Source organism: Eptesicus fuscus, chromosome 16 (assembly GCF_027574615.1).
Source record: "Eptesicus fuscus isolate TK198812 chromosome 16, DD_ASM_mEF_20220401, whole genome shotgun sequence".
NCBI lineage: Eukaryota > Metazoa > Chordata > Mammalia > Chiroptera > Vespertilionidae > Eptesicus > Eptesicus fuscus.
In genome coordinates, this window is record NC_072488.1 from 22,803,698 (window position 1) to 22,828,365 (window position 24,668).

The 24,668-nt window shown below is 55.2% G+C and overlaps 1 protein-coding gene across 1 annotated transcript; it reads left to right on the forward strand.

Moving 5' to 3' along the window:
- Positions 1 to 144: 144 nt before the first annotated feature.
- Positions 145 to 17,252, forward strand: ABCG8 (ATP binding cassette subfamily G member 8). The gene is made up of 13 exons (XM_008162189.3): positions 145 to 213; positions 4,581 to 4,682; positions 5,792 to 5,942; positions 9,442 to 9,680; positions 10,221 to 10,353; positions 10,467 to 10,736; positions 12,895 to 13,057; positions 13,144 to 13,227; positions 14,164 to 14,363; positions 14,837 to 14,913; positions 15,825 to 16,092; positions 16,906 to 17,033; positions 17,115 to 17,252. The coding sequence occupies exons 1-13, from the start codon at positions 151 to 153 to the stop codon at positions 17,250 to 17,252; spliced, it is 2,016 nt and encodes a 671-aa protein (XP_008160411.2). The 5' UTR covers positions 145 to 150.
- Positions 17,253 to 24,668: the final 7,416 nt, after the last annotated feature.

Sequence of the window (24,668 nt, forward strand, 5' to 3'; positions counted from 1 at the left end):
GCTGGCCAGAGAGGAATGCTGGGAGACAGACAGTGGCTCGTCAAGCGAGGGCCAGAGGCTGCTCAGCTGCGGGACAGAGAGAAAACACTGGCACTGGCAGGTGGCAGCTAAGGTGCAAAGGAATCGCAGCCAGGGACACTGCCGGGCCCCATGGCTGAGCCGGCCCCGGAGGACAGAGGGCTGCGGACCAGGGCTGCTCCCCAGGACGCCTCGGTGAGTGATGGGGCGTCACCTCCATCCTGCTGGGTGGGGGTGAGTTGGGCCTTATTTTCCTCCCTCCGGAACCTTCTGTCCACAAGTGGAGTGAGGCCGAGGCAGCTGGACTCCATTTCCTGGGAGTCGAGCTCGGAATCTCTGCAGCAGTAAACCCATGAGAGACGTCTGTGGGAACATCCGGATTTATGCTCAAAAGGTGGCTACAGCAGGCAGTTGTGCGATCCCAGAGAGAGCTGGGAGGAACAGGCGACAGCCAGGGGCCGAGAGGCTGGGGTCCAAGGGTTCCGCCCTCGTTCCACATAAGAAACGCTTACTTGAGAAATGGCCTTTGACTAAAATTGGGGCATGGGCAGGATCTGAAGCTGGAGGCTAAATGGGAAGGCTGAAAGGATACTGATCCCCACCCTCCGCCCTTGCCTCATCCCACCCTACCTTTCTGTGTCTGCCTGCTCTGGGAACGAGGGGGAGAGAGAAGAGTCACTGAGGACGCCACACACCGTGGGGAAGGCCACAGCCACCTGGCTGGCCTTGAGTTGCTGACTTGAGCCAGGCCCACGGGGCCCACCATTCCTGATGAGCTTGCCGCCACCGCAGATGCCCAGCTCTGCTCTGGGAATACCCACGGGGCCGAGCTCAGCAGGAAATGACTCCCAGGAACCGTGACTGCCATGCTCACAGCCTGACCGGGATGTAGACTCCGCGGTGGCTGACTTTGTCCCTAGGGTCTGACAGTGCAGCCACCATGGCTTAGGAAGCTGACCTCCAGGAATGCGGGCAGGAATCTGTGGCTCCCATTCTCTTTTCTCCAATCCTGTCACTCAAGGTGCCAAGAGAACCAGAAGATGAGGGCTACATATCATATGTCCAGATATTTTAAAGTTGTTAAGCTAAAAACTATTGAATAAAAATAGTTTCTATCCTCTTGCCTTCGTGTCCCTTCCCCACAACCTGGAATGCCAGGTGTAAATTTAAAATGTCTCGGACTACAGCCCTGGCCAGGTGGCTCATTCGGTTGGAGCATCATCCCGATGAGCCAAGGTTTCCGGTTCGATCCCCAGTCAAGGCACACACAAGAATCAACCAAGGAATGCATCCATAAATGGAACAGCAAATCTCTCTCTCTCCCTCCCCCCCCCTTCTCCCTCTTTCTCTCTCTCTCTCTCTCTCTCTCTCTCTCTCTCTCTCTCTCTCTCTAAAAATCAATAAATAAAAATAAAATAAAAATTCTAGGACTTCTTGGAGGAACAACTAGAATGTGCTGGCACAGGGAAACCAGCTTCCAGCCCAAACCACAGCCTGTCTCCCTCCTCTGCCCACCCCAGCTCCACACGTGACCGCACACACCCACCCTGCCCACACACATTCCAGAAACACGCTCCCCAGACAAATGCCCCCGTGGCCCGGGGTGCCCCGTTGGGCAGGACTGTCCGTCAGGAGGAGGGGCCCGGGCAAGGTCCACACAGGCCCTGAGAGTGCACTCGCGGTCATTCGCACGGGGAATTCTGGGGCCCTGCTACGTGGGGCGGCCAGTGTCCTTAGCCACAGACGCCTCAGTCCGTGGGCAGGATCCTGACCAGAGGAGGAGGAGAGGGGCCCAGGCCTCCGGGCAGAGCTCAGCTGTGAGACCTGAGCGGGACATTTTAGGAAAGGGCCCGGCCGGTCCCCTCCGCCAAGAACGAAGCCCGTGTGTGTCCCCAGCACGCGTCCTCAGCACGTCGCTGCTTGTCCAGGCCGCGGGCTCCCCATCTCAGAATGAGGACCCTGTGCTCTGTGCTCCCAGACTCTTTCCTCTCTGTGCTCCGACCGAGGAGTTTGATCAGAAGTTAATAGAAGGAGAAATTACAGTGTAGCCCAGCAGGAGCCGAGCTGGTTACCTACAAATAAACCTGCCTTTGCCTTTTGGGTGTCACCTGTCAGGAATTCAAGTGATGTTCTGACAGTCGTACTGATTAAGGTGTCAGCCGAGTAGATATTTAAGTATTTGAAAAATACAGCGCGTTTGTCAAAACCTCAGGAAGAGTCTCACAAATCCTTCCTGGGAGCCAAGGAAAATATTTCAGATGGGACAGAGGCCACAGATTCTCTTCTTCGGAAAGCCGAGCTGCCTATCCTGCTCCCAAAGGCACAGTCCCCTGAGGGGTGTTGGGGTCTGGGCTGCCCCAGCCGGTCCAGGGCGCAGGGGATGCTCTTTCCTCTGAGCCCCAGCACCCTCACCTCCTCAGAGCACCCACTTAACTGGAAAGTGGACACCTCCCCTCCCCGCTGGCTTGAGATCACCTCCAGATTCCAAACTGTCCAAGTTTCCTTTCTCAGCAGCCCCTCCCCCGGAAATCTAACCTGGGGAGGGCCAGATGTTTGCTTGCAGAAGCAGTTTCTGAGCTAACTCATGTCTGATACCCATTGGCTACTATCCTTCCTGCAGATATTTGCTGTTTAAAAACAAGCAAACCAACAGGATGCTCATTAGCCCGTAGAATCTCTGGTAAGGTAACAGAATTAAATGGTAAAGCTAGGCGCTGCGGATGCTGGTGGTTGGAGGTGGTAGGGGCCGTGCTGGGATCCAGCAGCTTTCTGATCTGCTCTTGGTCTTCCCAGGAGCTTCATTCTCTGCCTCTGAGAGTACAGACCCTCTCACCTCCTCCACCTCCACCCCTGGCTCATGTCTTAGAGGCATTAGCAGCTGGAGGTCAAGGTAGGAGTAGAAATTTGGAGTTCTATTTGCTGGCCAGCTCTCTCAATTTGAAAACGAAATATTTTGAAATATTTCAGACAGTTCAGTTGAAAGAATAGTGAACCCTCATGTACTCGCCAAGAGCCCGATCCCGAACGCCCTTTACCCTCCTCCCTTATGTATCCCTCTCTGTTCTGTTCCCCAAAGATAGTGCTTCTGCCGAATGAGCTGTTTATCTTTCCCCTGTTTCCCTGTATAACTTAGGATCTTAATGGTAATAGTTCCAACATTAAACAAGCTAAGTAGCCATGGTCTGCGGTTTCCAGACTCTCCCAGAAATCCGTGGGCCACTCGCAGTGGGCCTGCCGCTGACTGTCACCTGTACTTACCTCCTTCCACTCATTGCTCCGGAATGTCCTCTCCAAGGACCTCGCCCCTCCACCATCGCAGCGAGGCTTTGACAAAGACTGGCTGGTGTCATTTTCACAGAAACCATAGTCATGTCATTTTCCCACACAGCGCCTTGTGTACAGTGAAAATACACCCTGGCTGGCTGCTTGAGGTCAACCTGCCGCTACGCCTCGCCTGTCTTGCTCCATCCTAATCACCTGTCTCGCTCGCTAAAATCTAAGCTTCTCACATCCCAAACTGTCACATCCCAAACTCCGTGCCTGAAAGGTGCCGTGGGCTCCCGATATGTGTTTGTTGGATGCTTGATTGATTGACTGCAGGAATGCATCAGCGCGCGACTGGCCTCTGTGAGGGAAGGAGACCAGAGGCAGCAGGAACTCGTTCGCGAATACATACGTTCCCCTGCGCTACAGAATGGAGGGAAATTTGGATGCATGAAAAAAACGGAAACTTTCCTGGGCAGGGTTTTTTTCTAGGCTGCAACGATTAAATGATTGAATTGATAAAATAGAAGGAATTCAGACCTGCAGACGGTCAGTACCATTCAAAGGTATCAGCTGATACCACAAGACATCGATTTGTTTGATGGACGTTCAAATACAGCACCACTCCAGCAATAATAGCAACAAGACGAAGGAGGAGGAGGAGGAGGAAGAGCAGGAGCAGGGGAAGGAGAAAGGGACTTCCTTTGAAATCTCCCAACAGCCTTTTCAGTAGCTTTGTTGTGCAAAACTCCTCATCCAAATAAGATGCAACTTTCCTGAGGATGGTGTCCTCAGAAACGTGGAGCAGTGGCTTGCTGACTAGCGCTTTTCCTCCCACATGCTGACAGGTGAAGCCTGTTTGACATTAGGAGATACTAAGTCAGATGCGGGGAAGAGCAAGTGAAAGGCCGGTTCCCCGCTCAGGTCCTCCCAGAGCACAGAGGCTCACAACGCTCCCTCCCGTCCAGAGACGGGTTCTCATCCACCGTGGGCCGCTTGGGTGCACGGCCCACCAGCCTGCAGTTGAGGTTCTCTGGGGCCAGGAGCTGGACTGGCGGTGTGGGGGAGGGGGGTTAGGCGTCCTAAAGCTCTCTCTGCAGGAAGAGGAGATGTGCCCTCATCGAGGCTCCCGTTGTCTCACAGCCCTTGGGCTCCACCTGCCCAAACCCATGTCTCGCCAGTTCAGGATCTCAGCCACGCTAGCTGCTGCTCTCACCTGCCGTGTCTCCCCCCTCAGCTGATCCTGTGTCCTCGGCAGCTTCTGAAAGAGCCCCTCACCTTGTCATGTCTCCCTGCAGGGCCTCCAGGACAGCTTGTTCTCCTCTGAAAGTGACAACAGCCTGTACTTCACCTACAGTGGCCCGTCCAACACCTTGGAGGTCCAGGGCCTCAGCTACCAGGTAGAGGCACACCTAAGAACAAGGTGGGAAGAGCGGGCAGAGAAGGCCAAACAGGCCCCTAAGTGGAAGGGAAGGGGGCCCTCTGCTCCCAGAGACAGGGCGTGGTCCATGGTACGGCCCCGCGGGATGGGTGCAAGCCCCACGGAGGCCCCTTCAACGGCCCTGGGGTTTCCAGGCATAAACAGAGACCCGTGTTAAAACATGAAGCAAACTGTGTGAACCTGTGGGGAGAAAAATCTCTAGAACGCTTTATTAACTTTATATTTTAAAACAAGTTTAGACTTTTGAAAAAAAGTTGCAAAAGTGGTGCAGCGTTCCCATTACCCTTTGTCCCACTTTCCCTGACGTTAACATCTTGCTTACCTGTAGTCCGTAGCACAGTGATCACAACTAAGGTATTACGGTGGTATGAGACTAGTAACTAAACTACAGACTTCATGTAGATTTTTTTCACTTTTTGAATCTTTTTTTAAATGCACTGTCACTGGAGCTCAATAAAACATTCAGAGTGCAAGTGCCTTTCCCACACTTCCCCAGGGGCAGACCCCGGGTGGCCCAGGTGGAATATGGTGGGGCCTGGGATGGAGGCCCAATTCTGGCTTCCTGGGGAGGTGAGTTGGGACGAGCTAATGAGCCATGCCATCACCTCTCTCTGCACTGCCACTTGCTAGCTAGGTGACCATGAGCAAGCTACTACCTGCTCTGAGCTTTATTAGAACAGGGATTCTAATCACACCCATGTAATAGGTTTGCAATGAAGGCTGAATGAGATCATGAATGTAAATTGATTAATACAATGCCTTGCACACAGTAAACATTCGGTAAATTCCTGTTATTATTGAATGAAGGCATCACTTTTCTTGAGGTGTTTTTACTTCTGTTCTGCTGTGACACATGTTTCCCAGGTGTTATCTTCAGACTTGGAAATGGCAGCTCCAGGCTCTCAGGATGGTGGGCTCAGCCTCCGTGCCTGGGAGCCCCTGCGGGGAAGCCCCTCGGGCCTGTTGCATCAGCGGAAGGAGGGCTCCTGTAGTGAGCCGAACGAACAGAAGCCCCCGAAGCTGCTGAGCCCCCAGCTCTCTGAGGAACCCCCTGATGTCTCCCCACAGGTGGACGTGGCCTCCCAGGTGCCCTGGTTTGAGCAGCTGGCTCAGTTTAAGATCCCTTGGGCCTCTCATAAGGACCCCTGTGAGCTGGGCATCCAGAACCTGAGCTTCAAAGTGAGGAGCGGGCAGATGCTGGCCATCATAGGGAGCTCAGGTACCGAGAAGGGCAGGCGGTGGGGCCGTGGGATGCAGAATGGTCCCTTGGACAGATGGATGCTCTCACAGAACCCTTTCCTGACTAGTAGAGTCCTCTAGCCGAGTGTTTGAGAGCACAGGTTCTGGGGCCAACAGGCCTGGGTTCACATCTCTGCTGCTCCACCTCGCAGCTCTCAGGCAGCTGCTGAGAATCCTTGGTGTGGAATCGGGACTGAGCCTTTTGAAGCTGCAGCCGTAACACCTGTAGTTGAGACAAGTCAAAAACCTCTCCAAGATCCTCAGGCAGCTTCGGAACTGAATGTTCTTTTCAGGGGACTCCTCCACCACAAGAGCATTCATTGCTCCCCCACAATCAGATTCCGGTTATGGTCAGACAGTGGGTAGACACAGCCCCTCCAAGTCTGGGCCCAAGCTTCAACCCTCTGCACAGCTCCAATGCTTGCAGTGCCGCAGTCACTTCCACGTGCCAGACTCGGCATCGCCGAAGGCGGGGCTGGAAGGGGCCTCGGAGAACAGAGTCCACTCTCGTCATTGTCTTCTACCTTTCTTTCTCCTTACCTGTTGGAAGCATCTTTACAGGAGGGTTTTCAGATTATCCAGCCCTCCATATTTCTAGAGTGTCTTCCCCCTGCCTTCTCTCTCTCTCTCTCTCTCTCTCTCTCTCTCTCTCTCTCTCTCTCTCTCTCACACACACACACACACACACACACACACACACACACACACACACTAAGGACATACATTTCATGCAGACCTAGAACTAGAACTTTGGTCTCCTGATTATAATCTCAGATAAAAAATTTCTCCCTTACATCGTGTTAGAGACAGCACTTTATGCCTTTTCATTAATCATTACCAGAAGTACAGATTACTCAACTTTTTAAACATCTGCTCCAAATTTTTACAATCTTCAGATAGGGAAGTTCTGTTTATTGTCTAACCAAAGATCAAATGTGTGTAAATGTACTTTGTCACTGGATCACCCCCACAGGTCATATCCTAACTGCTTGTGGCCCCGTCCCTGCAACTCTGACCTAAATAGGAAAAAAAGTAGGTACTTTATAGGCCAGCTTTATTTTTGTTTCTAACCCCTGGTGGCTCTTCTCGTTTTATCTGCTTTCTCTTCAAGAATTAATAATCTAGGAGACGCATGGGCTGTTACCAGGCCATCTCGCTGCACGGAGCCCTGCAGCTGCCAGCATCCCTGGTTGGGAGATGCTATGTTGAGCAGGTCCTTTGACCATAGGCTCAGTGGGTTTAGCTTCAGGTTTGCTTGGCAGAAATTATTAAGATGATTTCTTAGAAAGGCTTATCAATGATACTTGTGACATTTACTCCACTCACACAAAATAATTCTGGTTATAGTTTTCTTCAATCTTTATTGCTGAAAGTATTACATATGTCCCCTCTTTCCCCCATTGACTCCTTCTAGCCGGTCCCTGCCCCCCCCCCCCCCCCCCCCTCAGGCCTTCACCACACTATTGTCTGTGTCCATGGGTTATGCATATACGCATACAAGTTCTTTGGTTAATCTCTTCCCACCCACCTGCCCACTCCCTCTGAGATTAGACAGTCTGTTCCATGCTTCTATGTGTCTGGCTCTATTTTGTTCATCAGTTTCTAGTTCTAATTTAACAAATAAAACAGCCCAGGCATTTTGGCTACTTCTATGGACTCAGCAGTGCCAAAGGTGCTCTCCCATAAACGAATTTACTGCCCCGGAGATCCCTTTTATGAGGATCTCGAATGCAAGCGTTTGCTCCCGGTTCAGGGGGGTCTCCCGAGTCGTACCAAATGCTGGAACGGCACCCACTGCTCTCACTGGTAGGGCTGTCGAAGGAGGAACACACAAGGCCAAAGGGGTAAAGAATCATGAATTTATTAGGTCATCTGGAAGCCCAGATGGGCTGAGCCCCAAAATGGCGCCAGCACCCAAAGACGGGGAGTCAGAGGTGACCTAACACTCACAAAGTCTTGTTTCGGAAACGCGGCCTTTCCCCTCCTGACTGGGAATCCCACGGTCCCTGCGAATGTTGGCCAAGTCCCCTGTGCTCCCGGAGCCTGGAGCCGATGTCCAAGGCTGAGCAGGGCACAGGGCCAGAGCCCACCGCTCTCATTTCTCTCCTGGCCACTTGGCTCCACCTCAGTTCTCAGGGACCTTGAGAGAGGTGCACCCGGGAGGCAGCGTGCAGGTCCCCTTCTGCCCCGAAAACCTGTGGTCCCTATGCAGAAGGAGCCCTGGGGAAGCTTCTTGATTTTCACTTTTTTGGCACAGAGGCCCGGGGGGGCTGCCTGCAGGAGGCGCCTGGTTTGTGTCAAAGACTCGTTACCTGGTGTGTATGGGCACCTTCCTTGTTTGGAAACAGCTGGGAAGATTTGCTCGCTAAAAGGGATTTGTAGACAGGCTGCCACCTGGGGGAAGTGGACAGGCTCTTTCCAGCTCTGTCCCACGAGGTGCTCTCAGATCCTGAGCCCAGTTCTCTTTCACGGTTTAAATGGCCGTCAAAGAAAGAGTCTCACTGAGCATCCGGAATCCTGGTGCAATCTGGCGCTTCCCCAAAGCGATAGCAATCACCACGTCATTCAGAAGTGGGTGGTATGCATTTGTGTGCAATGGATCATTGTTTTGTTGTGTTTTTGTTGTTGATGATGATGTTGTTGTTTTGTAGAGAGAGTAAATAGTATCACTGATAAAAATAAGAGCATGTAGGCCCTGGCCAGATAGCTCAGTTGGTTAGAGCATCATCCCAATACCCCAAGGTTGTGGGTTTGATCCCTGGTTGTGGCACATACAAGAATCAACCAATGAATGCATAAATAAGTGAAACAACAAACTGATCTCTCTCTCTCTCCCCCCTCTATCTCTTCCTCCATCTCTAAAATCAATTTAAAGTTTTTTTAAATAAGAGCCTGTAAAAGGTGGAGAGGAACTCAGAACACACATGTACACTGTGCTGTAGTTTTAAAATCATTCCCACATTTATTACTTTTCTATTTTTTTCTCCCTTATTTCTGAAAATAGATTCGCTTTCACATTTTTTAAAAGACACGCTATTAATTCTTCAAATTAGTCCTTCCCACAAAGCCAGCTTCTGAGCCAAACGAGTTGAATGGCGAAATGCCACTGGCGTATTTGCCAGCCCCCAATAGTTCAGCCTCCCTGTGCAGTTAACGCCAACCTTGCTCCCGAGGGAGGGGACACACTCCAGGCACAGGCAGGCCTGTGGCAGCCCCGACTCCATCCTTCTCCTGCCACTCCGCCCCTGGCGGACCTGGCTTCAGCCCCCAGCATCACTGTGCCCGCATCCCTGTGCTCAGGTTGGCTGTGGGCAAAGGCCAGGCATTTCAGTGCTGGGCTGCCCCATCCAGGGCTGAGCGCGGTGCCCCTTCCCTAGGACCAGTCCCTTCTGTGAGGACAGACCGCCCAGGGTCACCGTGGCCTCCAGGCTGGCCCCGCAGGCTCTGTGATCTCAGGGATGTCTCTGGTGGCTTCGCAGGTTGTGGGAGAGCCTCTTTGCTGGACGTGATCACTGGGCGAGGCCACGGTGGCAAAATTAAGTCAGGTCAAATCTGGATCAACGGGCAGCCCAGCACGCCCCAGCTGGTGAGGAAGTCTGTGGCCCACGTGCGCCAGCACGACCAGCTGCTCCCCAACCTGACTGTCCGCGAGACCTTGGCTTTCGTGGCCCAGCTGCGCCTGCCCAGAACCTTCTCCCAGGCCCAACGTGACAAAAGGGTAATTGACTTCGTGATCCCAAAAACCATGACATCCTCCCCCTCCCTGCCTCAGGACCCAGCCACCGGTGGTTTGAACAACCCAGCTCACCACCCATCCACCCATCCATCCATCCACCCATCCATCCATCCATCCATCCATCCATCCATCCATCCATCCACCCATCCATCTATCCATCCACCCATCCATCCATCCAACCATCCATCCATCCATCCATCGTAGGCTCAGCCCTGCCCTTCACCAGCCTTTAAAGCCCCATAGCCCTCTGTAAGCCATCTCAGCCCAGTTGGTTCCCTTCACAGCAGGTGCCAAAATGTGTGATGAGCGTTTGCTTTGTGGTCCTCCATGTGGGCAGGGAGTCCAACTGCCTTGTGTCCAAGACACAGCCACATTCCCAACACACGGCATCCGTGCATGGGCATCAGTGTATCAGGGAAACGAAAGCTGGGGCTTTAAGCCCATCCAGAGATGCAGGTGTCTTGATACTCTGGAGCAAAATACGTCTGGCCCTGAGCGAGGCCCGGCCCCTCTGGTCCGCAGGTGGACGACGTGATCGCGGAGCTGCGGCTGCGGCAGTGCGCCAACACGCGCGTGGGGAACACCTACGTGCGGGGGGTGTCGGGGGGCGAGCGGCGGAGAGTCAGCATCGGGGTGCAGCTTCTGTGGAACCCAGGTGAGGGCTGTGGGTGCCGGACGGGCATGAGGGGCCTGGGTTGCCCACCTGGCTTATTAGCCTGGTCTAGACAGGCTCCTGCCGACTTACCAGGCCCCTCTCTCCCCCGGAAGGAATCCTCATCCTGGATGAGCCCACCTCGGGGCTCGACAGCTTCACGGCCCACAACCTGGTGAAGACCCTGTCCCGGCTGGCCAAGGGCAACAGGCTGGTGCTCATCTCCCTGCACCAGCCTCGCTCCGACATCTTCCGGCTGTTCGACCTGGTCCTCCTGATGGCGTCGGGCATCCCCATCTACCTGGGGGCGGCCCAGCACATGGTCCAGTACTTCACCGCCCTCGGCCACCCCTGTCCTCGCTACAGCAACCCCGCTGACTTCTACGGTGAGCCAGCCGGGCCGTGGCCTGGGACACAGGGCTCCCCAGAGCCTGGTGGATAGATTAGGGGGCGCGGGACGAGGATGGGGGTGGGCAGAGCGGGCACTAGCATCAAATGCTAGAAATGAGGCCTGAAAAAGGCAGCTGCTGACATAGCCACTCCTGCGCGCACACAGATTAAAAATTCCACGTGTGCCAAGCTGGAGGGGGTGGGATCCAGGAGAGTTTGGATCAATGTCTAGAATCGTGGCCTTTACTCAGCCTCCATACAGAAACAGGATATTTGAAATTGGGAGGCCTCCAGGAAATCTTAAAGCTGCACCCACAGAGGCAGCGAGCCAGAAGGCACCGTGGGGGGTGGCCGGGGCGCGGGCCAGCTCAGGGCCTTTGGTGGTCTCAGACAATGAATCTCTAGATGTGAAATTGCTCTCTCAGCACCAGAGCAGCCCTTCTGCTGGGGTCCTGAGCCCTCAGACTTTGGCCCTCCGGGGACACGTGGACACTGTCTTCATTCCTGTGGGGAGAGTTGCCTCCCAGATGCCTGCCCTGAAAGCAGGTGCCCAGCCCTGAGTGCTGAGGGATGCGGTGCTGCTGGGCCCACGGCTGGCTGCGGCCCCAGCCTTCTCCCAGGACGGCCTGGGGTAGAGAGGGCCCTACCATAAGCATGATGACAGGGGCCAAAGGCACCACACCCCACCCAACAGGGTGTCCCTTTGACCCTCACAGCCCTGCCTGGCCAAGGTCACCTCCATCCGCACAGATGAGAAGACGGGCATCCAAAGAGTTAAACACCTGGCACAGCCGTGAGGCGCAGAACCGGGGTTCCCAGCCCTTGTGCCAGCCCCCACCCTGACTCCGGGCCCTACTGCCCACCCTCCTCCTCCCAGCATCCACCCTCCCCCCCTCCCCTAGGAGGGCAGGCACTCTCTTCACGCGCCAGCCCCCACCCTGCGCTCTCGCACGCTGTGAACTCACCCAGAGGTCACCCCCTCTCTCCCTCCCTCCCTGTGTCAGGTGCCAGCCAGGCTTCCTGCCAGTGTGTCATCCTCAGGCCAGCCGTCCCCAGATAAGGGGGCAGAGGGCACCTGCCAACCTGCCACCGGGAGGAACTGCAGTAACCCCGGAGCCGGGTTACTAGAAGTCAAACCCCTATCAGACCTGAAAAAACTTGCTTTTTCTTTACTTTTTATTGTCACCATTTTTTTTTCTTTTTTTTGGTGGGGGCTCTTGCCGATAAGACCCTCACCATCACGGGGTGTTGGGGGGTGTGGGCAGAGCCCAGCGGTGTCCAGAGTCCGGCGTCCTGAGCTCCAGCCCTGCACACCGAGGGCACACGTCCCAGTTCACCAGGCCCTCCTAGACATCATCCTGCCCTGAGGATGGGAGGAGGGAAGAGGCAGAGAGGCTCAGGGGTCACCCCAGCCAAGGGAGGGTGGAGGGAGCCTGCGGGGGCTGGGCCAGGAAAGCCCTGGTGTGCCCAGCCAGGGGTGCCCTCCTAGCATTGCAGCGGCCCTGTGGGGGGAGGCCGAGGTCTGGCTCCCAGGTGTCCCCACAGGGTCACGTGGGCTGGGAGGGGACAGCTGGTTCTGCAGCTCGTCGTGCTGGCTCCCCCACCTGGGGACAGTGAGAGCTTTACTTGTCATTGACGGCCCCTGGCACGTCCAGCTGGAACGTCCTTCCCACATGGGCAGGCTGTGTGAGCAGCCACATGACTAACTGACAGGGAGAACGAGAACTTCAGGGGCCCAGACTGCTCGGCCTCGGCCGGGCCAGCCCACCAGGGGGGCTCAGTCCTGCTCACGAGCTGCCGGGACAGCCGGGGTTTCCCTGGGCCACGGCCTGTGGATCCGAAGGTGCAGTGCCTCCTTCTCTGTCCTGAAGATGTCCTGTCAGGAGCCTGGGTGTGGGGCGGGGGTCAGCCCCCACAGGGCCTCCTCTGTGGCCCCCTTCCCCGGAGGCAGGCTTTCTGTGGATGTGGCCGGGCCGGCCGGGGGGGAGCAGCCCTGGGGGTCTCTCTGTCCCTCTCTGCTCTGACCTTGCTTCATGGTCCCCTCCCAGAGGGCCAGGAGGGGACGGGCCGGCGCTGTGGGCTGGGCCTGCCTGACGCCTCCCTGTGAGCAGTGCAGGGACGGGCCGCCCGTGACCCCACGCGCTCTGCTTACAGTGGACCTGACCAGCATAGACAGGCAGAGCAGAGAGCGGGAAGTGGCCACCAGGGAGAAGGCACAGTCCCTCGCAGCCTTGTTTCAGGAAAACGTGCGTGGCTTTGATGACTTTCTGTGGAGAGCGGAGGCCAGGGAGCCGGGCGCCGACTCTGGTTCCAAGAGGTGAGGCGGCCGGGTGGCTCAGTGGGGAGCGCCCTCCGGGAGGTGGCCGCCCCCACGTCCCCGTGACACACTCTCCGCCTTGACAGCCTGTTCCTCCCACGTGACCCCGACCACCTCTCGACGCCCACCCAGCTGCCCGGCCCCGTGCAGCAGTTCACCACGCTGATCCGGTAATTGTCTGCCATTTCTCACACTCACACCCGCCATCCCACCCCACCCCAGCCGGGCGAGAGTCTGTGGTAGCCAATTCAGCCCTATCTAAAGCGAGTTGGAAGGAGCAGCTGGAGTTTGAAGTGAACGCAGGGAGGTAAATCATCGGGGAAAAGGCAGCGTCGCCGAGGCCAGCACCAGCTCTGGCGTGGGACGCGGAGCATTCCCGCTATTTTATTCTTTAAACAAAACCCAAATGTCCCGACTGGGCAGGTGACCACAGGCATCACACAGGCTCGTGGTGAAGAATTCAGACAGCACAGGAGACCCTCCCGTGGGAGGGAAGGTGCCCCGTCACCCACCCTCTGAGGAAACCACAACCTGCGAGGCTGTCTGAGGGGTTCCCATGCCCACAAACCTTGTAAAACACAGAAATGGGGTTTTACTCCGCACGTTGTTCTTTGTTCTGTAACCACGTTAGGCTGTTTTGGGGGTGGGGAGGGAGGGTTACTTAGAATAGATCCCCTGCCCCTCCTGGGTCAGATCTTCCTCGGCAAGTCCAATCCAATCCAGCCATGACCCACTTACCCTGGGAGTCCCCGTGGATGGTCAGGCTCTTTTAGGCTTTTGCTATTACAAGTAACAGTAGCCAACATTCTTGGTACATACCCCCTTTACATGCCTGACCAGCGATGTCCTCAGGGTGGCCTCTTTAAGTAAAATCTCCAGCCAGACATATCGATGATAAAAGCAACGCCATCGTTTACCGAGTCTCTGCCATGAAACAGATGCTTTCATCGGCGAGCTCACGTGGCACTCACAGCAGCCCTGTGAAGTGCCCACGGCTATCCCCACTTTACAGATGAGAAAAGCGGGGCTCACAGAGACCCAATGACACGGCCAAGGTCACAGGACGGCTGTACGTCGTTCCCTTGGCACCTTTTGTTGTTTTTAAGGCGTCAGATTGCCAACGACTTTCGAGACCTACCAACCCTCCTCATCCACGGGGCGGAGGCCTGCCTCATGTCGCTGGTCATCGGATTCCTCTATTACGGCCATGGGACCACCAGGCTCTCCTTCATGGACACGGCGGCCCTCTTGTTCATGATCGGAGCGCTCATCCCTTTCAACGTGGTCCTGGATGTCATTGCCAAATGTGAGTGTCCCCGGCTCCCCGCCACCCGCACCTGGAGCAGCCGGGCGGGGCGCGCGGCACCCGCCGCCCCCTGAGCTGGTCCAATGCCAGCCTGTGCTGCTCTGAGCTCCCAGGGGAAACAGGTTTATGGAATGTCACCTTATTTGTGAAATGAAAGATGATCGTTGTTTTCTAAGTTCACACATTAATATTCGTATGCAAATGCCAGCACATGACCGAGGCGTCGTGGCATTCCTCTCCTGGCAGGATTCACACTTGACAGCAGGGTACAAGTCCCAGAATTACAAAGTCCCATCCAAATCAGGATGGTTTTACTCTGCCTTCACACACACACACACACACACACACACACACACACACACACACACCATTTAGTCAATATAACTATGTTTAATTGTACTAAGAGAGACCTCCAAACAGGAACACGGGGCGTTAATTTCACGTTGTCATTGTCCTTTCCTCCCCTTTCTTAGGCCACTCGGAGAGGGCGATGCTTTACTATGAACTAGAAGACGGGCTGTACACTGCTGGCCCCTATTTCTTTGCCAAGGTGACTGCTCGGGGCTGAGAGGGAGTGACCGCCCGGCGGTGGGGGCGGGGGGGGGGCGGGGGAGGGCAGAGGAAGCTGCCCTCATTATACAGAAGTTACAGAGAAGCATTTTGCTGAGCCAGGGGTGGTAGATGCCACATTCCCCAGGGCCGTGGTCGGCAAACCGCGGCTTGCGAGCCACATGCGGCTCTTTGGCCCCTTGAGTGAGGCTCTTCCACAAAATACCACGGCCTGGGCGAGTCTATGTTGAAGAAGTGGCGTTAGAAGAAGTCTAAGTTTAAAAAATGTGGCTCTCAAAAGAAATTTCAATCGTTGTACTGTTGATATTTGGCTCTGTGGACGAATGAGTTTGCCGACCGCTGACTGCGGCCTAGGGGAGTTTCGGAGACTTGATGCTTTGTAAACACTCACCAGAAGGCCAGGGCTGTGGGCCAGGAATGACCCTTTTCTGGTCAGCAGAAACCTACAGAAGGAAAGGTGGGAGACATCTAACTTACTTCACCTCCCCAGTCCCACCGTGTCCCCTGGGGCGGGGCCGGCAGGTGCTGCGGTTCTCATTTCAAGGAAGTGGAGGCTCAGGGAGGTTGTGTGTCTGTCTCGAGGTCACACAGCTCCCGGGTCTGGGCAGGCGGGGTGGGGACAGGAAACCAGGTCTTATTGGAACAGATACCCACTGCCTCCCTGGGGGAAACTGCTCTGACCTGTCCCAGAGGGAGCACCCGGCACCTGCAGGGGGAGCCAGCCGTGAGCTCATGCTCCAGGGTCCCACCCGCCCGCGCCCACCTGCGGCAGCCTGATCCCCCGGGAGGGACGGGGGGCATCGCTGGGAGTTGCTGTCTTCGGCCGTTTATAAAGAACAGTGGCGGACGAAGGCGCTGGCTCCACATCCTTGCAAGGGCTGCTCTTCGCAGATCCTCGGGGAGCTTCCGGAGCACTGTGCCTACATCCTCATCTATGGGATGCCCACCTACTGGCTGGCCAACCTGCGCCCGGGCCCCGAGCCCTTCCTGCTGCACTTCCTGCTGGTGTGGCTGGTGGTGTTCTGCTGCCGGCTCATGGCCCTGTGCGCCGCCGCCCTGCTCCCCACCTTCCACATGTCCTCTTTCTTCGGCAACGCCCTCTACAACTCCTTCTACCTGACCGGGGGCTTCATGATCAGCTTGAGCAACCTGTGGACAGGTGAGGCTAGCTCCCCTCGCCTGGTCAAGCTTGTGGAGGCCTTCTGCGGCTTCAGCCTGCTTTGGCCTGGAGGCGCGAACTCACCGTTTGGGTCCAGCTGTCCTGCATGCCGAGGGAATCACCCTGACTCTCTCCCCCTCACCCTCCACATCACAGCGAGCCAGGCCAGTTCTGCCTCCCCCATCTTTCTGAAATGTTCCATCGCCTCAGCCCCTAGCCCTGGTCTTATCATCTGATCTTGGGCCAAGGCCATAGCCTGGCCTCTGTACCCTGGTCCCTCCACGTCCCTCTCAACCCTCCCCATGCACAGTGAGCTTTCTAAGGGCAAACCCGTGGGGGAGGGCAGGCTGCTCACCACACACTCCAGGCCTCCTCTCCATGGAAACACCAGTCTGTACCGTCCTCGGCTCCTCCTTCGGCCAGGCCTTCCCTGACCCTCCCAGGCAGGGCTCAGTGTTCCTCCTCCCCTCACCCTCAGACCTCCACAGAGTCAGGACACAGACTCGGAAATCTTGGTCTGGGGCTGCTGAGTCTCTACAGCCCGTCTGCCCTGGGAGGCTGAGTGTGTGCTGGGAGGGACACCTAATAACTTACTCTCTGGAGTTGTTATGGATCAACGCGCCCTTGACCCCGCGGCCACTGGCCACCCCCACCCCCACCCCTGTCCCGAGCTGCCCCTCTGCCCTTTCACCCTCTTGTCCGCTCCTCGCCCTGCTCCTTCGGGGGACTTGCTTCCCCAGGGGCAGCGCCAGCAGGGCCCTCTCTCCAGGCCCACTCGGCTGGTGTGAGTAACGTGGCTCTCGCTGTCCTCAGTGCCTGCCTGGATCTCCAACGTGTCCTTCCTCCGATGGTGTTTCGAAGGGCTGATGCAGATTCACTTTAAAGGGCAAACTTACCATTTGGTAGTCGGCAACCTCACCCTCCCTATCCCGGGAGACAAAGTAAGTAGCCGAGGGCTCGGACACCTCGCACGGGCCTCCGTCTGACCATCTCCATGAGCTCACTGATGTCTGTGTCCCCAGATCCTCAGCTCTATGCACCTGAACTCGTACCCGCTCTACGCCATCTACCTCATCCTCATCGGCATCAGCGGTGGCTTCGTGGCCCTGTACTATGTGTCCTTAAAGTTCATCAAACAGAAATCAAGTCAAGACTGGTGATTCACACCCGGACTCCTGCCCGCTGGCGGGGGACTCGAGCAGACCTTTGCACTGCACTCCCTTCCTCCCAAGAGCCCCCGTGGGGTACAAGGAGGACAGTGAGCACAGCTGCTCAGCAACATCTGGCCACGGTGCTGCAGTGGCACAAGCTGGCCACAGGATGGCAGTAGAATAAAGACAGTCGAAAGGGATTTCTAATCACTGGGCAGAGGCTAAGATTACTGGGAACATGAAAACCATGCTTGAGACACCTACAATGTTGCTAATTTATTTCCTTTTGATATGTATTTATATAGGCAACTCAATACAGGACGGGAACAAATTAGGTATCAGTTGAGTAACGAGGCCATGCAAGATTGTTTTAAATTGTGTGTTCACTACCCCAAGTCAATTCTCCTTCCATCACCATTTATCCCCCGTTTCCCCCTCTTCTATTGCCACCCCTTTCCCTCTGATAATCACCATACTGTTGTCTGTGTCTATGAGGTGTGGTTTTTGTTTTCTTAGTCTCTTCACCTTTTCACCCAGCCCCCCAAACCCCTACCCTTCTGACAGCTGTCAGTCTGTTCTCTGTATCTGTTTCTCTTTTGTTTGTTAGGTTAATTGTTCATTAGATTCACATATAAGTGAAATCACATGGTATTTGTCTTTCTCTAACTGGCTTATTTCACCTAGCATAATACTTTCCAGGTCCATCCATGCTGTTGCAAAAGGTAAGAGTTCCTTTTTTTTTTTAATGGCTGAGTAGTATTCCATTGTGTAAATGTACCACAGCTTTTTTATCCACTCATCTACTGATGGGCACTCAGGCTGCTTCCAAACTAGGCAAAAACTGATAGGGCTCAGAGGCAGCAAGAACATAATAGCCAGTAGAATATTTGGCCTCATCTTCCAGAATCCCCACACTCTGTGTTTAGCCTCGGTCAAGACAGACAATGACCTAAAAGCTACCAGCGAATTGTATCCCTCTTCTTTGTGTGGGGTCGTGTGCCCCAAAAGCCAAACTGAATAATTAAAAAAATGTATTGAGCATCTACTCTGAGCCAGGTACCGTACAAAACACTCAAAACAACCTTTGTGGTGGGGTGGGCATTATCCCACAGATGAGGAAACTGAGGCACAGACAGTTTGTGTGCTAAGCAAGGTCACATAGCTACTATGTGGTGGAATCTCGTGGGGGTCAAAAAAGCCTTTTCAGTCTTCAGAAGTTAGAGGGCAGAAGGCAAGGCCTGAGCCACCATAAGGCTTGAAATCCCAGGAAGGTTCCAGAAGGTGAAGAGTTTTATAGAGGCTGTGCCAGCTCAGCCAGGTCTCTTCCAGTTGCATCTCACTGGCCCTGGCTGGGTCTCAGGACCAGCCTTGAAGCTCTCACCGTGGCCAGGGTGTGGGATGGTGCAGGCCCAGGACACCTGCTTCATGTCTGAGCATTGAGGACCATTTGAACCCAAACAGGAGCAGGGAGAGGAGGAAGGAGATTGTTCCCAAAGGAAAACCAGAGTCTGGAACCAAAGGAGGTGGGTTTAGGAGGCAAAGTGTTCACCACAGATTCCCCAGGTCCTGGCGACTTCGAGTGTGGCCCCCTGGCTGGCAGCATGGGCCTCACCTGGGAACAGGTTAGACAGCAGCATCTCAGGCCCCACCCAGACCCACTGCTTCAGAATCTGCATCTTAAGAAGACCCCTGGGTGATGTGTGTGCACGTTGAAGGAGCAGTGTCCTTATACAACCATCACACTCGGGATGTTCGCATTGTTACATTGTACGTTTACATGGCCACCATCCAATGGGCAGACCCGATTCAAGCTTCACTCATTGCTCTGACAATGCCCATCACAGCGAAGGATCCAGATCAGGATCAAGTGCTGGATCTAGCTGTCAATGGTCTCCTTCAGTTTACAACAATCCTCAACTTTCCTTGACTTTCCTGACCTTGACACATATTTTGTGGAATAGCTCTCAATTTGCATTTGTCTGGTATATGTTCATGATTAAATCAAGGTCATGTGCCTTTGGCAGGGATATCACAGGAGCAATGCAGTCTTCTCATTGCCTCCTGTCAGGTGATTTCGATCTGTCCCGCTTGATGAGAGGGGTGTGTGCCCGGCTTCTCCACAGTCAAGTCCCTGCTTCCCCTGCTTTTGTAATAAAAAAGCATTTTGTAGGTAGATACTTTGAAACTATGTAAAGCTCCCATTCCTCATTAAACTTTCTATTTATTCATTTGAAAACTTATCAATATAAACGTGTGGTTTCCTATTTTGTTCAATGTGTTGCCTCCCTTTACTATCCTTATTAATTTTGATGCGCAAATTGTCCCTGATTTGGCCATGGGAGCCCACGCTAGCTGGCGTCTGCATCCTTTTGACACGTCCCCATCATTCTTTCACAACAAAGCAGCTCAGGCTCATCGTGTACATTCCCACCCTGTCCTGGAAGCAGCCATTTCTCTGAAGCATATTGGTTCCTCTTAGTGGAAAATGGTATTTAATAGCCAAGATCTGAGTGATAAGTATGCTCATTACTACTGGGGTGTCCCTGCTCTCAGGCCTTCTCCGTGGGCAAAGCTAAGGAATATATATACAGTATATATAATCTCCACGTTAATGTTTCCAATTCCAATCCAGCACCACAGCGTTGATTCTTGTCCTCTCCCTTTCCATAGCTGTAATTTCCTCCTCCGATTGTAAGAAACTTGCCTTCCATTATCCTTAATAGTTTCACTCATTTGGTTAATCCCTGTATATAACCAATCTCCCATCTACACCGCATGCCTTCTGACCCTCCTCACGCTGCTTGGGCTGTAACTCCCATCTCAAGCGGTCCCCGAGTCTGCACAGTGCCTTCCTCACCCTATTCTGGTCCACCACAGCCCCTCCACCCTCACCCCCACCCCCACTACACTGGTCACCTAATGGCTTTAGGCCTAAATGGAGAAGGGAGGAGGAGGAAGAGGACCTTGGGATTTTTCTTTAACTCCCCAGTGATTCCAATGTGCAGGGAGGGTGGACAGCCAGAGGCCCATCTGTCCCTGGGAGAAGTACAGCCACTCAGCCTGCTGAGGCTGCCATAGCTCGGGAGGTGGGGGTGGGGGTGGGGGGCTCTGGTGTGCAGGGCAAGGGGCCAAGTGCCAGGGCAGCAGAGATGGAGAAACTCCAACAGCCACCATTTTTTTTCTTTCCCCCTAGACTCTAGAGTACCCCAGTTCTCCACCCTGGCTCCCCACCCGGGAGCTCTAACACATGCCAGTGTGGATCTACCCCCAGCAATTCTGACTCCGCTGTTTTTAAAACGGCTTCCCAGGGCAGGTGAGGCCGGGGGAACCAGGGCTCTAGAGGCACGTGCAGTTCCGTTGGCCCTCCCTGCCTCGCAAGGGGTAGAGAGCTGCTTCCGTGTCATGACCAAGAGCAGGGATTGCGAACTTTTCCTGGTAAGAGTCAGAGAGCAAATATTTTAGGCTTTGCGGCCAGTCTCTGTTGCAATTACTCAACTCTGTTGTCGCAATGTGAAAGCCACCGCAGACCACTCTACAGTATGGGTGGTGGGCTGCGTTCCAATGAAACATTATTTACAGGAACAGGCCGCCTGCTGGATTTGGCCCCAGGCTCTAGTCTGCAGACCCTTGATCAAAAGGGAATGGTTTTGAAATTTGCATTTTAACACCCCTCCTTCCCCCCCCCCCCCCGAAACTTCAAGTTATGCTATTGACTGGGGACATTTTAATTAAGCAGAAAATAATTACCTGTATTGACTCGAATATTTCCTGATGGGATTTAACTGTTCTGGTTCCTATAAGGATTAGTTAAGACATAATCCTGCCCTGGGACGAGCTAGTTCCCTGGTCGGGCTCACAGAGGTAGAGCTCGCATTTGCTTTTTTCTTTCTCCCGCTTTTCTTCTGGTTTTGATCGCAGATTAAGCAGCCAGCAGCAGCGGTATTTAAATCTACACCAAATCCAAATGTTAACTACAGACCTGGGGCCTGGGGTTCTACTGAGACTCAAATGAGTCACTTAGCAGAGGCGTTCAGCTCAGCCACCTGTGCCGCTGTCCCTGGGGCACCAGAGGCTCCCAGGAAGGAGCAAGGGCTCGGATGTGGGTGAGGAAGCATCTTGCTGGTTGGCCTGTGCTTATTTGGAAAATATATCTACTGCTCATGCCTAGAAAAAAAACACCCAAAACCCTATCGTTCAAATCTCAAGTCATGTGTCATTTGTTTTTGAATGATTGATTCTTCCTTTAAAGGGGCCAGGTATAGAGCAGTCCCTATCGCACGGGCTGCCTGAGGCCGCTGCTGCGGGAAGAAGGCGGGCAGATGGAGCACAGCCCATTTTTGGCTGGCAGGCCAGGAGCAGCAGAGCATGTGGTGTTAGCAGCTAATAATTAAAGCACTAATGTTTCAAGTGGTGGGTTGAGATTTTCAAACACACAGCAACTCAACGGCTGGTTAACACTTCTCCGCTTCCTCAGTAACAGTGCTCACATTTATTGCTGGTGTGATGGTCTTGTCTTTTTGCAAAATTGGAAGTATTCCTTCTTTCCCCAGACTGTTAAAAATAAGTTTTCTGGTGTCGATTCCACTCTTGCACTGTGCTCGCTCAGTCGGAGGCTGTCCTGATTTCCATCACACACTTGAGAGCCCTCCTCCTCCTCCTCACTGCACACTTGAAGATGTTTACATGTGAGAACACAGGTTTTAAAGGACTTCTGGGGGAAACCAAGATGGCGGCATAGGTGAAACACCTAACCTGCAGCCGGGCACAACAATTTCAAAGGCACAACTAGAGGTCAGAACGGACATCGTCCAGAACCACAGGAGAGCTGGCGGACTGAAATGCCCACAGCTGGGGGGAAGGAGAGGGCCACGGGGACAATCGGGGGAGCCGTAAAAGCCTGAGGTATGGAGAAACTGGCGGAGACACGAGCGCGCGCGCCTGCGGGGAGGATGGAGCTGGAGAGGAAGGGGCGGCTGACGGCCTGGCCGGCGTTCACTGGCAGGAAGGAGATAAAGGCTCCGGAGTGCGCTAAGCGCCGGCTCCGACTGCACTGAGCGCCAGTTCCGGGCGAAACCCTGGGAAGCCAGGCGCAGGCTGGGGGAATGAATCTGGGCTGTGGGGCGCAGGCACAGAGGAGCGGGGGAAGGCAGAGCTCCAGAGGCGCGCACGGGAAGGGGCGCAAAGGACGGACTGTTGCCTGCGCCACTGAACTGAACTGCTCTAGCGGGAAGGAGACATAAGCTCAGGACCGTGCTGAACCCCAGTTCCGACTGCACTGAACCCCAGTTCCGGGCGAAACCCTGGGAAGCCAGGCGCACGCTGGGGGAATGAATTTGGGCTGTGGTGGCGGAGGCACAGAGAAGCGGCGGCTCCAGACGCGCGCACTGGAAGGTGCGCAGAGGACGGACTTTTGCCTGCGCCACTGGGTGGCCCTGCTGGGAAGGAGACAGGGACGCCAGACTGCGCTGAGACCCAGTTCCAACTGCACTGAAACCCAGTTCCAGGCAAGAATCTGGGAGTCCAGATTCATTAGGGGAGGGACTGGACTGTTTGGCAGTGGGCGAAATTCCAGGCGCGTTTCTCTCAGAGGTGCTTGCAAGGAATACAGAGGGACACAGACACGGGAGCCTCATAGGGCGGGGCTGACAGGAAGCCAAGGTTTAGGCTCCACCCTGTAGCTCCGCCCCAGCCAAGCTGAGCAGAAGCTTTTTCCTGCTGAGTGCCTCAGGTAGTGGCTGACCCACACTGCATTGGAGACCCAGAAACGAGGGCATCTAGTGGTTGGTGGGAGATGACACCAGATTTCAATCACTTGCATAAGGGAGGCATTCTAGAGGCAGACTCAGTGAGCGCCAAGGCATTGCTGCATCAAGACCCGGCCCACAAACATGTCTCCTGCACAGCAACTCTTCCTATATGGACAAAGAGGGTCCTCACGGCCAATTGGCCTGGAGGACAATTCCTCCCAGTGACACCAACAACAATCAAGACTTAACTGTACAAAGGAGGACCAAGATGGAGACATAGGGCGGCAGCCTGATCGTTGCCTACCACAACAATATTGAGACTACGACGGAGAGCAGAGCAGACACCAGCCGGAAAGACCGGGGGGCTGGCTGAGCAGATGCTCTACAACTAGAATAAAAGAGAGGGGTACGCAGGATGATGCTGATGCCGGTGACCCAAAGTCCACACTTTAAGAACTATGGCTCAGGCGACACAATGGTGGCCTGGAACGTGCTCGGCGCAGTTCCCCTGGCGGTCTCCGGCTGAGGGGACGGCTCCACTCGCTGCCGAGCACGGACAGACGAGCCCCTGGGAGACATGGGGTGGGAGACTCCGTGCTTGCTGACCTCCGAGTCCTTCAAGAATCTCAATGCCCCGAAGTGGCCAGGTGCGCACGCTCAGCGACTGGCCACCGTTGCAGACCCAAGGGCCGATGCAGCGACACCGGACCAGCCCACCGCCGGGCACCGGGCACACCGGAGCCTTGCCGAGCCCGCCGCCCAACGAGTTCTGCGGCAGCCGCCCTGGAGCTCTGAGAAAATGACCGAAGGAATTGCTGAGAGGGAATTGACCAACAGGAATTGGGATCAAGAAGACGAAACCCCGCTGAGACCCGAGTCCAGGCGAGCCTGCGAGCATCTGGGCTCAGATGTGGTCACACGCCTCTGGGTCTAGGTGAGGCCTCACGCCCCTGGGTTTGGGTGAGGCCACACGCCCCTGGGTCCAGGTGAAGCTGGATTCCGGGTTCGGGTGAGGCCATGTGCCCCTGGATCTGGGCGAATCTGAACCCTGGGTCCGGGTGAGGCCGTGGGCCCCTGGATACGGGTAAGGCTGGGTCCCGAGTACGGGTGAGGCCGTGAGCCCCTGGATCCGGGTGAGACCACGCGACCAGGGGTCTGAGAGAGGTAACATGCCCCTGGGTCCGGGTGGCTTCGTGCACCTAGGTCCAGGTGAGGCCACGTGCCCCTGGGTCTGAGAGAGGCCACGCACCCCTAGGTCCGGGCAAGACCATGTGTCCCTGGATCTGGGTGGGGCCTCGTGCACCTAGGCCCGGGTGGGGCCGCGTGCCCCTGGGTCTGGGGGAGGCCAGGCGTCCCTGGGTCCGGGTGAGACCGTGTGTCCCTGGATCCGGGTGAGGCCTCGTGCACCTAGGCCCGGGTGAGCCCAAGTGGCCCTGGGTCTGGAAGAGGCCAAGCGTCCCTGGGTCCGGGTGAGACCATGTGTCCCTGGATCCGGGTGAGGCCTCGTGCACCTAGGCCCGGGTGAGCCCAAGTGGCCCTGGGTCTGGAAGAGGCCAAGCGTCCCTGGGTCCGGGTGAGACCATGTGTCCCTGGATCCGGGTGAGGCCTCGTGCACCTAGGCCCGGGTGAGGCCACGTGCCCCTGGGTCTGGGAGAGGCCAAGCGTCCCTGGGTCCGGG

Coding starts and splice junctions, on each gene's coding strand:
- ABCG8 (XM_008162189.3), top strand. CDS start 151: ATGGCTGAGCCGGCCCCGGAGGACAGAGGGCTGCGGACCAGGGCTGCT. Junction 14,364..14,836: donor CCTGGATGTCATTGCCAAAT/GTGAGTGTCCCC, acceptor CCCCTTTCTTAG/GCCACTCGGAGAGGGCGATG. Junction 16,093..16,905: donor CTTGAGCAACCTGTGGACAG/GTGAGGCTAGCT, acceptor CGCTGTCCTCAG/TGCCTGCCTGGATCTCCAAC.